At 40.3% G+C, this 14,154-nt stretch overlaps 1 protein-coding gene across 4 annotated transcripts in view; it reads right to left on the bottom strand.

Annotated features, from left to right (window-relative positions):
• LOC124722906 (methionine aminopeptidase 1D, mitochondrial) overlaps positions 1 to 14,154 on the bottom strand; it is a 125,313-nt gene that overhangs the window by 87,288 nt on the left and 23,871 nt on the right. For all 4 annotated transcript variants that reach the window (XM_047248050.1, XM_047248048.1, XM_047248047.1 and 1 more), the window contains exons 2-3: positions 4,745 to 4,958; positions 4,142 to 4,333 (exon numbers count right to left, since the gene is read on the bottom strand). In XM_047248050.1, the coding sequence (XP_047104006.1) occupies positions 4,142 to 4,333; positions 4,745 to 4,958 (406 nt within the window). The remainder of the gene's footprint in view (positions 1 to 4,141; positions 4,334 to 4,744; positions 4,959 to 14,154) is intronic.

Genomic DNA, 14,154 nt, shown 5'->3' with positions numbered 1-14,154 from the left:
TCAGAGGCACACCATGAGCCCTAATATCTTGTTTATGCATGATGGCATCCACACATACAAGGTGCAATGGTGTCCCATGTTATAGTCATTGATGCAACATGAAATCAACAAAGGAGGTGGCTTACAAAACACTCGTTCGACCTATACTTGAGTATTGCTCATCAGTGTGGGATCCGTACCAGATCGGTCTGACGGAGGAGATAGAGAAGATCCAAAGAAGAGCGGCGCGTTTTGTCACAGGGTTATTTGGTAACCGTGATAGCGTTACGGAGATGTTTAATAAACTCAAGTGGCAGACTCTGCAAGAGAGGCGCTCTGCATCGCGGTGTAGCTTGCTCGCCAGGTTTCGAAAGGGTGCGTTTCTGGATGAGGTATCGAATATATTGCTTCCCCCTACTTATACCTCCCGAGGAGATCACGAATGTAAAATTAGAGAGATTAGAGCGCGCACGGAGGCTTTCAGACAGTCGTTTTTCCCGCGAACCATACGCGACTGAAACAGGAAAGGGAGGTAATGACAGTGGCACGTAAAGTGCCCTCCGCCACACACCGTTGGGTGGCTTGCGGAGTATCAATGTAGATGTAGATGTAGATGTAGAAATTGATTCCAAAGTTCATCTGTGGTGGTTGGCACTGTGTCACAGTGCTGCACCTGACATTTCACCTTATGCTACACATTTTCAATTGGCAACAAGTCTGATGATCTGGCGGGCCAAGACAAAAGACTGACATGCTGTGACAGCAAGAATGCATGTGTTAATGCAGCAACATGTGGTTGTGCATTGTCTTCCTGAAAAATGGTGTCTGGGGTGTTGTGCAGAAAGGGTATGACTACAGATCACACAATGTTATTTACTTAGGTGTCACAGGATGTGACTCACATAGGTAACACTGCTCACAGCGCCCCCGACACACACCAACTGTGATTTGTGGTTGTGCCCAATAGCATCCCACACCATAAGGCATCGAGTTGGTGTTGTAGTCTCGTATGAACGTAGCCACTATGATGCCACTCCCCCTGTCTGCAGCAAATCAAAATGCGGCCTTCATTTTCAGACAAACAGAACCTGGATTCATCCAAAAACACTATATGATGCCATTCCTGTCCCCAGTGACGTTGTTCCATACACCACCGCCATCTAGCATGTTTCTACGCATTCATCAAAGGTAGGCAGAGAAATGAAGATGCACACGCAACCCATATCATAATAAACGGCGACAGACTGTCACACTGTTCCACTGTTGTGCCAGAGCCTTAAAGGATGCAGATCTGTCCTTCAATGCCAATCGGATGAGGTGTTGATCTTCTCGGGGGGTGGTCTGGGTGATGTGACCTGACCAATGTTGTCGTATTGTATGGCCCTTCTGTGAACCATTCTGCACACGCCCTTTGCGCTGCAAAACACTTGGCCCCACACGAGCATCAATTTCCTGGAAGGATGCATCACATTCTCTCATGCCAATAATGTGCCCTCTTTCAAACTCACTGATTTGATGGTACAGTTTGCGCATATGTTTGTGAGGCATCCTGCATGTCTGCTCAAGTCACATTGGTCCATTACCTTCAGTTCATAGCAACAACAAGAGCTGAAGGTACATTTCACCAGTAGTTTGTGTTGCACCATGATATCAATGTTGACTCTGAACCTGTGGACTGACAAGGTTCAAATGCCGATCATTTCTACAGAATATACTAATACACAAGTCCTGTGAATATGAACATCCTATCTCTAGTCGTTTAAGGTGTTCTGTTTTTTTTTTCTGAACATGAGAGTACTTAGTTAGTTTTCTCTACATTTATCTGTAGGTTCAACTTCTAGCATCTCTTCTTTCATTGTTCTCAGTGTTACTGCAATTATATCATCTGCATATATTTGTACAGTTTGTATAGGACAGTCCCCCTTGTGTTGATTCCCAGATTTCTTATAAGCTTTCTGAAGGCTGTATTAAGCGGAAGCAGGATACTGCATCGCTCTGTCTTACGCCATTTGGTGATAGCACTTGATAAAATATTCTGTATTTTAAATTGACTCCAAGCATTTTCAATAGTAGCTTTCTTTCACTGCTATATACTGCTCCCTTCTGTCAATAGTGCTGTGGGCTGATGTGAAGTCTATAAAGAGGTGACATGTATCAATCCCAAATTCTTTTCACATGTCCATTCCAGTCATAGTTGCTGATGTCATAGTATTAACATTAGTGCATGCATGGGTTGTCAGCTGCCATGACCCATTGTTAGGAGTGTTCGGTGCACTGTGTGTTCGGATACATTTGTACTCCACCTAGCATTAAAGTCTAATGTTAATTCTGACACAGTTTGCTGCCTGTCCTGTTCTAGTAGTCTGTGCAGTCTATGACATCTGATATCTGTAGTGAGGGGTGAGAGCCCAACCCCTCGACGTCTTGACATGATTTCATCTTGTTGAAGACACTCACCATAGCTCTCCTCAAATATCCAACAAGTCGTGCAGTTTCTGAAATGCTCACACCAAGCCTCTGGACTATCACAATCTGCCCTAGGTCAAAATCAGGTAGATTGTGCACCTTTCCCATTCTACACACGGACAGCATGCTCACTGGTACTAAATGCACCATGTGTGTGTCTGACTAGCAGTCGTTCCACACCAGGTGATGCCGCTATTGGCTGGACAGATTTATATTGATAGTAGGTCAATGGCCATAATTTTTTGGCTGATCAATCTAGATCTTTGCGGTTAAAAGTTTTACTGCCCACTACCATATTTCTTGAAGATGCAAAGTATACAAGTCTGATCCCATTGTCATTTTAGCATTAATTTTCCAAAAATTATCTTACAGTCTCCTCTTGAACATTCAGTGTATGTCATCTAACTCATCATAAAAAGCATCCTTCTCTTCTTCACTCTTCTCTTCAGTTGGGGCATGAGCACATTCTGAATCTGCACGATCTGTGTGATTTTACCTGGAAGTCCATATTAAGATGTTTTTTCTTCTTATTTACTATAAAACCAGTACCAAATGTGACTTTTTTGGTAGCTATAAAAAAATCATGTGCTCCTTCTCTGTCACTCCCTCACCTAATCATCTCACCTCTTGAAGAGGTGTAAATCCAGTTGGTAATTATCCAGTTAATCAAGTAATTTCTTTAAAGCTCCAGTTTGATAGGTAGTTAGAAGATTCCATGATCCCAATATCAGGTCCTTTAGACACCTGCCATTTCATTGTAAACAGGTCCGCTGGCTATTCCTTCATTAAATTTTTGAACATTTGATTTTTACAGGTAGTATCATAAGTCCAATGCCAACCCCAATGATTCTGGAGTGCTGATGCTTTCTGTTAGGGTTGGCTCCCTTCATTGGCGGATCCCCATTTCAAAGCATCGGGAACTCACTTTTTCACCCTTGCATAACTTAGTTGGGTATATCAAGTGCATCTGTTGCCCAGGGGCCATGGTGCACATATGCATACATTGCACTCAGTAGGGATACATGGTATTTCCTGTGTTCTGTTAGTACATTTCCACCTGCAGGAAATGCACCTACAGGTTCACATACTACACCTTTGGCCCCCCAGAGATCTGTATATTACACCAAAATAATAAATCATTTTTACAACATAAAATTTTCTTCATTTAGCAGGTACTTGTCTATTAACAGATCAGGAGAACAAATAAAATGCATTTGGTTTTAAAATATGTGTTGGTTCATTACAACTGTTGTGGTACACACAACAACTAACTGATAATTAACTATTTTAATATTGATGTCCATTTTACTTTTAATAAAAAATAGGCCATTATTGATGGCACATTTCAGCTTCGCACAGACTGGGGACAAATCAGTTGCATCCTGTGCAGGAAGCCATTAATGACTGACACAGAGAAGCAATGGAACACGTAAATATGGATGACTGTTCTAGGACTTCAGTCACTCCCTTCCAGGCAGTAGGCACAATGTTTCACTGTTGTGCATAGTAATTCAATGAAAAAACTTGTGAGCTAATGCAGTAATTGTAATCTTTTGCTGTAAAATTATAAAGTAATGCAGTTAATAAGTCTGAGAGAATCTTCAGATTTATTTTATACTATGTCTAAAGCATTTTCATGTTTTATTTCCTATTACAAGTAATATAACCACAAGAAATAAAATATATACATCATTACCGTCACATCTACATTAATTATATCTCCATCTCTCAGAGGCCGTAGATCAGGAATACCATGGCAGATAACATTGTTCACAGATGTACAGATGGACTTTGGAAAACCATGGTATCGTAATGGTGATGGATATGCTCCGTTTTCTATTATCATCTGATGTAGCTTTCCATCAATGAAGTCGGTAGTTACTCCTACCTAGATAAAAAATTATATTTATGGCAGTCAGTAAACCATAACAATTTGAAGCATGGCAACTTTTTGTACACAATCATTTTGTGCTTTCTCTGAATTTTTTAAAGTGACATGTGAAACCTGCTGCCTTTTCTTTTGTAAGATGAAGCACACAGATTTAGGTATGTAAATAACCACAAAAAACAGTATGAAACCTTAATCCTTCAACCATAATTCCAAAAATGTCCTAAAAAGAAATAGGTACTGTCCCAGTCTTTTAAAAAGTTGTGTGTAATCACATGTAGCTTACACAAAAATTGTAACAGCAGTATCATTCACTGCTTACTTGTAACAACAGCCAACACAGTAGTTATATAATTATTGGCACATCAGTGTTAAAACTGCACACCAAGGCAAAGTTCAATTTGAAATTACCTTCAGTAAAGGTATAGCTGCATTTAAAACCTTTTTAGCCAGCTGACAGCTCAGCCTCATTTTGTCTATGGCAACAGCAGATTTTGTTTCTGTGGCATAAACTACCTCTGGCACAGAAGATGCAAAATATTCTGGCTTTTCAATATCAGGAGGCACTGTTTTCTCTGCTGTAACTTCATATGGGTGAACAATATCATATTTTCCACTGATGGACCTTAAACATGGTGTAAAATCCAGGTTTTTATGTCTTGCAGTGAAATAAACTAAAACAATATAACATTTGAGATATGTCACATTATGACAGATATAATCATAAATATATGCATACAGTAAATTTACACTGACAAGGCTAACAATACACAATAGATACAAACAACAGTCTTACACAAAACTTCGGTTTCATGGTATTATTTCACATTCAGAACACTTTATGCACACAACAGTTCTCAATGGGGGTGTTGTCCACAATGACAAACACAAGAAAGTCTCTTACGGGTTTGTCAAGGATTCTAGAGCTTGCATATATTCAAGTGATCTCAATTATTTCCATGCTAGTATCAGGAAGTATATCAACATTACATGTTGTGATCATCTAATTCCATGGTCATACACTGAAGATGTTGAAGACAAGTTCAAAATTTACATATTCCGGTCATTTCCTACGTGGTTCTTTCTTCAGCTCTTGTTCCACTGGAGGAAGTAAACACTATTCTAAGTTGTGGCAGCTGTCATTAGAATAAATTAAATTTATGGTCATCCACAATTCTTTCGCATGCATCATCTGCCAATTTGTGATTCCTACATGCACATGTCTCCTGAAATTAAACACCAAAGTGTGACAGAGCCTTCCCCATCAAGTTTAATGAGTGATACAAATATGACCATCAAAACTTAATGATTAGTTCCTACTGAAGAGCTATATCTAAATTACAAATGATACTGTATTACAAATACACAAGTGACAAGGGTGATTATACCGCACATCAAAAGAAAAATTTTGAGCACACTTTTATTGCATTGTTGTTCTTTTTTGTCTGTTTTGCATTTTTAATACATTTTGCAGTATATTTTGTGCAGTATATTTGCCTGTACACAGATTTTGTGATAGTTGCTACTTAGCTCTGACTTGTTTACATACTGAAATAAATGCTCGTGATGAATTGTGGGGATTCGCACATATATTTATACATTCCTTTTGCTATGAGTAGCTGCACATGTGTCTTTTTCCTTGTAACTCAAGTGAAGAAGTAGCATCACTGCATGACATTTATCTCATGTTTTGAATTTCTTTTACGTCTGACTTCTGTCTAACATTTTTGTTTACACATGTCTGACATAACATAACCTTTTTGTTTTGCATATTTAAGTTTTCATTTCTTTGCTTTAGATATTTATTTGACCATGAGTGCAAACTATGGGAGTTGTCATAGGAAAGTAACTAGTAGGATGCAGTGAGAGAGCTTGAGGCAATGTAATGGGGGAAACTTCGAGGAGGTCACTGAGGCACTCTCTTGGAAATGAAAAATATGCAACAGGAATGGACTGAGAGAGGAACAGGAAAGGAAGGTCTGTGTCCTTCAGGCACATTTGGATCAGCCTAGGAGAGAGCTAATGAGGATGAAGGAAGGTAGTGCTGAGGGAGGATGGTTGGAAACTGGCAGTTGGTAGGAAGTCTAGTGGGAGGAGGATGTGATATTACAATTTTATTGCATCCACTAGCAACAGATTCCAACTGCCAAAGTTGATAGGAGAAGAGCCTCATGATGTCATGATGGTGTAGAGGTGGAGAATGTGCAGCAGAATCTGTCCATGAATAGGAAAGGCAGGTAAAGCACAAATGTTAGGAAGAAGAGGGTGCTGTTGTTAGGTAGCAGTCACAGCAGAGGTGTAGAACCTCAATTACAGGAGAATTGAGGGAAGGGGTATCAGCTCACCACCATTTTCATAGTGAGCTGGATTAGGTGGTTTGTAATGGTTGTAAGAATTGTGGAAGAATTTTTCAATGGATGAAGTAATGGCAGTGGGTGGGGCACAGAACTGCTTGGAGAGGGACAGGGCATACAACATATGTGGTGACCTGAGTAAGACAGGTTCCCTAAATGGTGGCACCAATGTGAGCAGGGTTGGGCTGTTCCGGCAGCATGATCAGTCTTGTCTTGGCAGTGCTATTCAGTGAGTCACTGTGGAACTGGAGATGGCACTGAAGATTGTTGCTGAGGCACACACTGCACTGGTACTGGTGGGATCTAGAAGGATGTGAGGCTACACTAGGCACAGTATGCACCTCAACAGTACTGAGAAAGGAGGTTGACGGAGTTAACTAGAGTATAGCAGCTGGGTGTAGAGCCACACACGGTCAATACCTGTTGTCATGGGTAGAAGGACTAGGCCTTTTTTAGGACAAACCATTACAACAGGCACCCCTCCCTTGTAAATATCTCAACCAGTTTAGAGATTTCTCCATTGTGTGCCCAGAAGATAGATTGTTCCACATCAGAGTGCACAGACACCATGGAAATTTGCTCAAAATTATCTGTTGTTCATCAAAGTGGGCACTCCATTAAAAAATACAGCACACTAGATTGAAGCTGAATTACAGCCTCGGAACAGTATGGTGGTATGCACTGCATCATACACGAAAGTGACAAAAATCATGGGATAATGATATGCACATATATAGATGGTGGTAGTATCCCAAACATAAGATATAAAAAGACAGCCTATTGGCCAAACTGTCATTTGTACTCAGGTGATTCATTTGAAAAGGTTTCTAATGTGATTAATGCCGCACAACAGGACTTAACAGATTTATCAGACTTTGAGCGTATAATGGTATTTGGAGCAAGAAGCGAGGGACATTACATTTTGGAAATCATTAGGCAATTCAATACTCTGAAACCCACAGTGCAATAGTGTACCAAGAATATCACATTTCAGGCATTACCTCTCACCACAGACAATGCAGTGACTGATGGCCTTTACTTAATGACAGATCTGTGGCACTTGCGTAGGATTGTCAGTGCTGACAGATAAGCATCACTGCGTGAAACTACCGCAGAGATCAATGTGGAACATATGATGAATGTATCCATTAGGACAGTGTGGCAAAATTTGGCATTAATGGTTTATGGCGCACATGACCGATGTGAGTGCATTTGCTAACAGCACAACATTGCCTGCAGTGCCTCTCCTGGGATTGTTACAACTTCAGTTGGACCCATGACAACTGGAAAATTGTGGCCTGATCACATTAGTTCCAATTTCAGTTGGTAAGAACTGCCGCGCAGGGTTAGCCGAGCGGTCTAAGGCGCTGCAGTCATGGACTGTGTGGCTGGTCCCAGCGGAGGTTCGAGTCCTCCCTCTGGCATGGGTGTGTGTGTTTGTCCTTAGGATAATTTAGGTTAAGTAGTGTGTAAGCTTAGGGACTGATAACCTTAGCAGTTAAGTCCCATAAGATTTCACACACATCTGAATTTATTTATTTATTTATTTATTTATTTATTTATTTTTTTTTTTTTTTTGTAAGAACTCGTGCTAGGGTTCGAGTGTTGCACAGACCCAACAAAGCCATGCGCCCAAGTTGTCAACAAGGTACTGTGCAATCTGGTGGTGACTCCATAATGATGTGGGCTGTGTTTAGGATTTTGAGTGTTGGGCAGTGGGGTAAGGGTAATACTTTCAGAGTTATCAACAACAAATCAATGTCGGTGTTTACATAGACTTGACTGGGTCCTCTGGTCCAATTGAACTGATCAATGATCAATGACTGGAAATGGTTATGTCAGCTACTTGGAGGCCATTTGCAGCCATTCATGGACTTCATGTTCCCAAACAATGATGCATCATGTCACTGGGCCACACATATTTGCAACTGGTTTGGCCAAATCATTCTCTCGAATTGTTCAGAATTTTCTTCACTCAGATTGCCCAAAATGAATCCCATCAAACATTTATGGGACATAATCGGAAAGTCAGTTCATGTACAAAATCCTGCACTGGCAGCACTTTCGCAGTTATGATGGCTGTAGAGGCAGCATTGCTCAATATTTCTGCAGGAGACTTCCAACAAATCGTTGAGTCCATGTCACATTGAGTTGCTGCACTACACCAGGATGGTCCGACATGATATTAGGAGGTATATCATGACTTTTGTCACTTTAGTGTATAAGATTATTGTCTTATAAATGTGTTAGCTGCTGCAGCAGAACTCCAGTAAAGAGAATCAATTGTGAACTGCAGAGTGGTCATATAAACGTAGATACTTCACAGGTGGCACATATTTTAAAGCTAAAGATGTCTGATCTCAATTAATGTGGATAAACATTTTAAATTGGCAGCTGTTGAACCAATGATGCTAGACATCTATAAGAAGTTAATTGTTCTGTATGTGTACCATTCGCCTAATGATAATGAGGACATTTTCTTTAACAAATTAACTGAAATCTTAGTAAGTCTCGACCTCAAAAATATTATAATAGTACGTGGAGAAATGGTTATTGTCACAGGTGTTAAGGGTGAAATTAGTGATAATTTTTTAGACACTTTAAGCAATTTTGGCATTGGATAAGTGGTAAACACTGCTACTAAGGTATCAAAAAGTTCAGCACCAGTCTCAGACAATGTACTTCCAGATATTGACAGGGAAAATTGTAAATTATTTATAAGAGATCTTAGCCTTTCTTGTCATTGCTGCTGGGTAATAAAGCTAAAGACGGGCTTGGTAAAGCCCACAAAACTGCAGAACTACAAAAGGATCTTCTCAGAATGTAAAATTCATTTTTTTCTAGGACACTGGAAAATCAAACGTGGGATGAAGTGTATATGGGAAACTGGATACTAAGCTCTTTACACTGTCCACACTGTTTAAATTAATTTTTGGGGAGACATTTCCAAAAGTAGCCACTCTACAGCAGTAGCAACTAAGGAAAATAAATGGATAACTCTGGGTATTAGAAAGTCCTCCTAAACACTTAAGTTTTTCAGTTCTTTGAAAAGACTGCACTAATCTACAGTTCCCTGATTATTACCACAGGACCGGCCGGAGTGGCCGTGCGGTTCTAGGTGCCACAGTCTGGAGATGAGCGACCACTACGGTCGCAGGTTCGAATCCTGCCTCGGGCATGGATGTGTGTGATGTCCTTAGGTTAGTTAGGTTTAATTAGTTCTAAGTTCTAGGCAACTGATGACCTCAGAAGTTAAGTCGCATAGTGCTCAGAGCCATTTGAGCCATATTACCACAGGCATAACAAAATATACAGGTGGGTACTATTTGCTGCCAAAAGGTCATTCAATGACATGTTAATATTTAAGGCAGAAAATAAAAACAAAGTAGAGTGAGATGTCATAAGACAAGAAATTAGAAAAGGCAGACACAAGTTTAATAACATGCAAATTAAAAATGGGGAAAAGATAACAGAAAATCTCCAGGAATTGTCAAATTCTGTGAATGGCAATTTCTCTGGTATTGAGAAGCTGCAGCAAAATCTTCCTAAAACACACACAGCCCCACAGTGGCCTACATGGCAATGGTGGTGTTTCCCACAACAGAGCTCAAAGTACGGAAAACAACACAGAAATTAAAAAATAAGAAGTAGGTGGTTTAGATGGGGTTCCAGTATGCTCTGAAGTGGTGCATAGATGGCATACAAGCCCCATTAACTAACATAATAAATGAGCCCTTCAATTCAGGCATTTTCCCAGAGTTCCTACAGCATGCAGTACAGACAAGTCAGCATAAGAAAATCCTGCCAGCTAACAGCACTGCTGTCAGCTTTCAACTGCTAACTGCAGATGGCTGCAGGCATGAACACTAGGCACCCATAAAGCTATGACAAGACTGAGATATTGTTACATTTACAAAGTCACGTCACATGGTTGGTTAAGGTGGGTGTGCGAAGCTGCTGCACCCAGCCCACTGCAACTGGCAGGGAGCAACTTACACCAACTCAACTATAAGTGTGCCCTTACTAAAAAAAAACAATGCAGAAAGTATTGGAAACTTCAGGCCAGTTTCACTACTATTCTCAAAAATTACTGAATCTATTATAAAAGATAGACTAATGAGTTACATGAATTAATAAAACCTGTTTACAAAGCACATTTTGGTTTCTGAAGTGGAAGTAGTACAATATCAGTCATTATTGAGTTCACAAAAGTGGTACCTGAAGCTCTTGACAGGGATGTTTAAGTCATATTTTTAGACTTTTCCAAAGCTTTTGACATTGATGACCATAAAATACTGCTAAGCAAGTTGTGCCAGCCATATTTTTCACTTGTCGATACCGAGGTCATTTGACACGAGATTGTATTGAATGTAGGTGGAAGATTGTTGTCTCCAATGCAGATATTCGTGTGACATGGGGGTATGTCATATACCACAGACAACATCAGTTTCAGCTCTCATATGGATAAGACATGGCTGAAAACTTCATTATTGGCTGAAGCAACATTCTACCTACTACTCTCAGCAATCACTTAGTCGTGGCAGTAATCTGAATCCTAGTTGTTGTTGCTGTTGTTGTTGGCAGTGGTGGTAGTGATTTGAATGAAACATTTTGACATGATCTGGCCATTGTTTCCTATGCTGGTCTGGAGACTCCCATTGCTCCATGAAATCCTCCTGGTGGCCTCCAAGAAATGTACAGTTCAGTTCAATAACTGTTGCCAAATTCGTTTCTTGTTCTCCATATTGATATATGACATTTTGACCTTGCCACTCTAAAAGAGATGGTTTTCTGCAGAAGGCATGTATGAACTCACACCTTCACATGTCTGTGCTCCTCCCCTTGGTTGCAAAATGGCATGCTTCACTTCTTCTGGGAATGGCCTGCCTTCTAAGGCTATATGAAGACTTCGGCATGGAATCATCAGTGACTTGGCACCTCATGCTGTTGATTTGATTCACTCATTCCTGTGCACTGTCTCTACAGTCAAACACATTCAATTTGCCATACACTTTCCCCGTTAGCCTTACTGAGGACCTGAAGGCTTACTTTTTGGCACTGCTCATTCTCATGTATGAATCTGTATTGGGAAAAAAAATCTCTGGAAAGATGGTCCATGATAACTTTCCATTGGGCAGTGTGTTTGAAGGGTGGTGTGCATTAAAAAGAACCAACAGCACAGAACAGATCTACAGTACTGTTCATGTTTGTGCTCTGCACAATGTTCCGATAGCATAAATGTTCTGTAACAATAGGATATTAACAACTCAACCCTGGAAGGGGGCACAGATGGTAGCAGAGTCTATATCACATGATGTGCTTTACAATTTGCACAGTGGTAGAATGGATGGGAAAGCTGTGTTACGAGATTAGTAAAAGTCTTTTTGATTTCCTGATTTGTTTCATGGGAGGGGGGAGGGGGGGGGGTAAGACAGACAGAGGTGATAAAAGTGACCATATTATGCATGTAAACAGAAAGAGGTTAAGTGGGTAGTGTGTGGGACAGGGGGAGAATGATAAGCACCATCAAAAAATATTGTTTTCCCCTCCTTTAGCGCTCTTCCTATTGAGGCTCTTCTTCCTGTGACGGCAGTAAACCCTTAGCAGAGGAACTAGAATCTTCAGAATGTTTGTGTGTGTGTGTCACATGGTGAACACACAGCTATTGCATTTTAATATAGCTGTCTGTTGGTTTGAGTATCGTTCTCAGTTAGTAAAAGCTGTATACAATCCATGATCAAGTTGATGAACATAATTTTCTCAGTTACAGGATTTCAGTGAGGGCATATTTTGGACCTGTGACGTGGCTGGATGGTGCTCCTGAAGCAATGCCAAGCACATTATAACAATGAAAGAGTACCAAACAGTAGCTATATGTTACATGAATCTGTAAATCAGATGTACCAATTTCATTGGCACGGTGAAATGCGGTTATCGTAGCTTTGTATTTTTTAATAAAGAGAATGATTCCCTTGTGAAAATCACTGAACACTTAAGAAGGGAGTTGCTGTCTTCTCCTTGCCAATTAAAGCATGTGAAACTGTTTGATTATACTCCCCTCCAGATTACACACATAGTGAAAAAATGGGCAAAGTTATCACTATGGGAGGCATGGACCAGTCAGAAAACTCCTGCTTGTCTAAGGACACAAATGTATCCCTGTTCACAGAATAAACAACTGTTCTGCAACCAGCCATTCATTATGTAAAAGAGCCTTTGCAACTTAAAGAAGGAGTGTATATAGTAGTTTACAAATTAGCCAGCTGCATGGGATATAGTATTGTTGCCAGTAAAAACCAGTATTTGTTTATCTTTTTCCTCTACTGAAGATAAAATGTGCTTTTGTCCAGTTAATTAAAGATAATGAACAACTTCCTGATCAGTCCAATACTTCTCTTCCTTAACTCCACAAAAATCATTTCATTCGCACTAACAACATTTCAAAAAGCAAGTGGCAACCAGACAACCCTGTCAGAACTCAAATACAAATGGAGCGAAAATAAATTGTGCCACATGAAATATTGCTGCCAAACCTGCATTAACAGAATTGATATTGGTGAGTCCATATGGCCATCCAGCAGTGGTGTTGGGTGATTGGTTTATGGATAACAGTTGGTGAACCCATGTATAAAGTAGCTGTAACTAAACGGACAGTGCTCCGAGTGCTGCAGCATGGGCTGCATACATTGCAGGATGCTGAAACATCATGTTCATTAATCAGCGGGCTCGTGAAGTATCTGGAAAAAAAAATTATAGTTCCACTTTCTGCCACTAGGTGACAATATGGCACTTAAGTGATATGTGTGCAAGCAAAGGGGAGAAGCAACCAAACACATGATAATGGTGGTTCTGGCATGTTTATAAGGATATGGCCACAAGTTACAACATGTGTTCAATATGATCTGCCAACTCAGCAAAACGCAACATCCATAACATGGCATGGCCGACAGTTGCTTGTGGTATATCCAGTGTAATCAGAACGATATGGCATTGTATGCTAACCTTCATCTATCTCCATTCATGTCAAAAAATGAAGGCCAAGGTCACAATGTTATAGCTTATTTTGGGACTTTATTTGGCATACATTCTGTTTCTTGTAGGGATACTAGTGTATAATTTGTTGCAGAATCTTTTGAAACATTGAACAGGGGAGAGACAATTCCTGTAACACAGCTCGAGCACTGGCTGCAGAATGTGAGGCACTGAGACATGTGCTGGACAGTTGGCTATAGCTATAACAACTTCATCACCAGCTGTCATGGGAACAGTCCACCTCCCTCTTCCTGCTGCAGCACCTAATTCACCTTCCTTCAAATTTATTGATCATATTCTTTAGTCCATTTATTGGTATGGGGCCTCTTTGCAGCTGTTTCTGTCAGTGATATTCCTGCAATGCAGTGCTGCTATTGTTGCCATTCTGACACGGGAACTTTACCAGCAGTGCATGGTATTTCTTCTCAATAGCTA

This window comes from Schistocerca piceifrons, chromosome X, assembly GCF_021461385.2.
Source record: "Schistocerca piceifrons isolate TAMUIC-IGC-003096 chromosome X, iqSchPice1.1, whole genome shotgun sequence".
Lineage (NCBI taxonomy): Eukaryota > Metazoa > Arthropoda > Insecta > Orthoptera > Acrididae > Schistocerca > Schistocerca piceifrons.
Note: the sequence above shows the minus strand (reverse complement) of the source record. Positions and strands in the feature narration are given on the sequence as shown.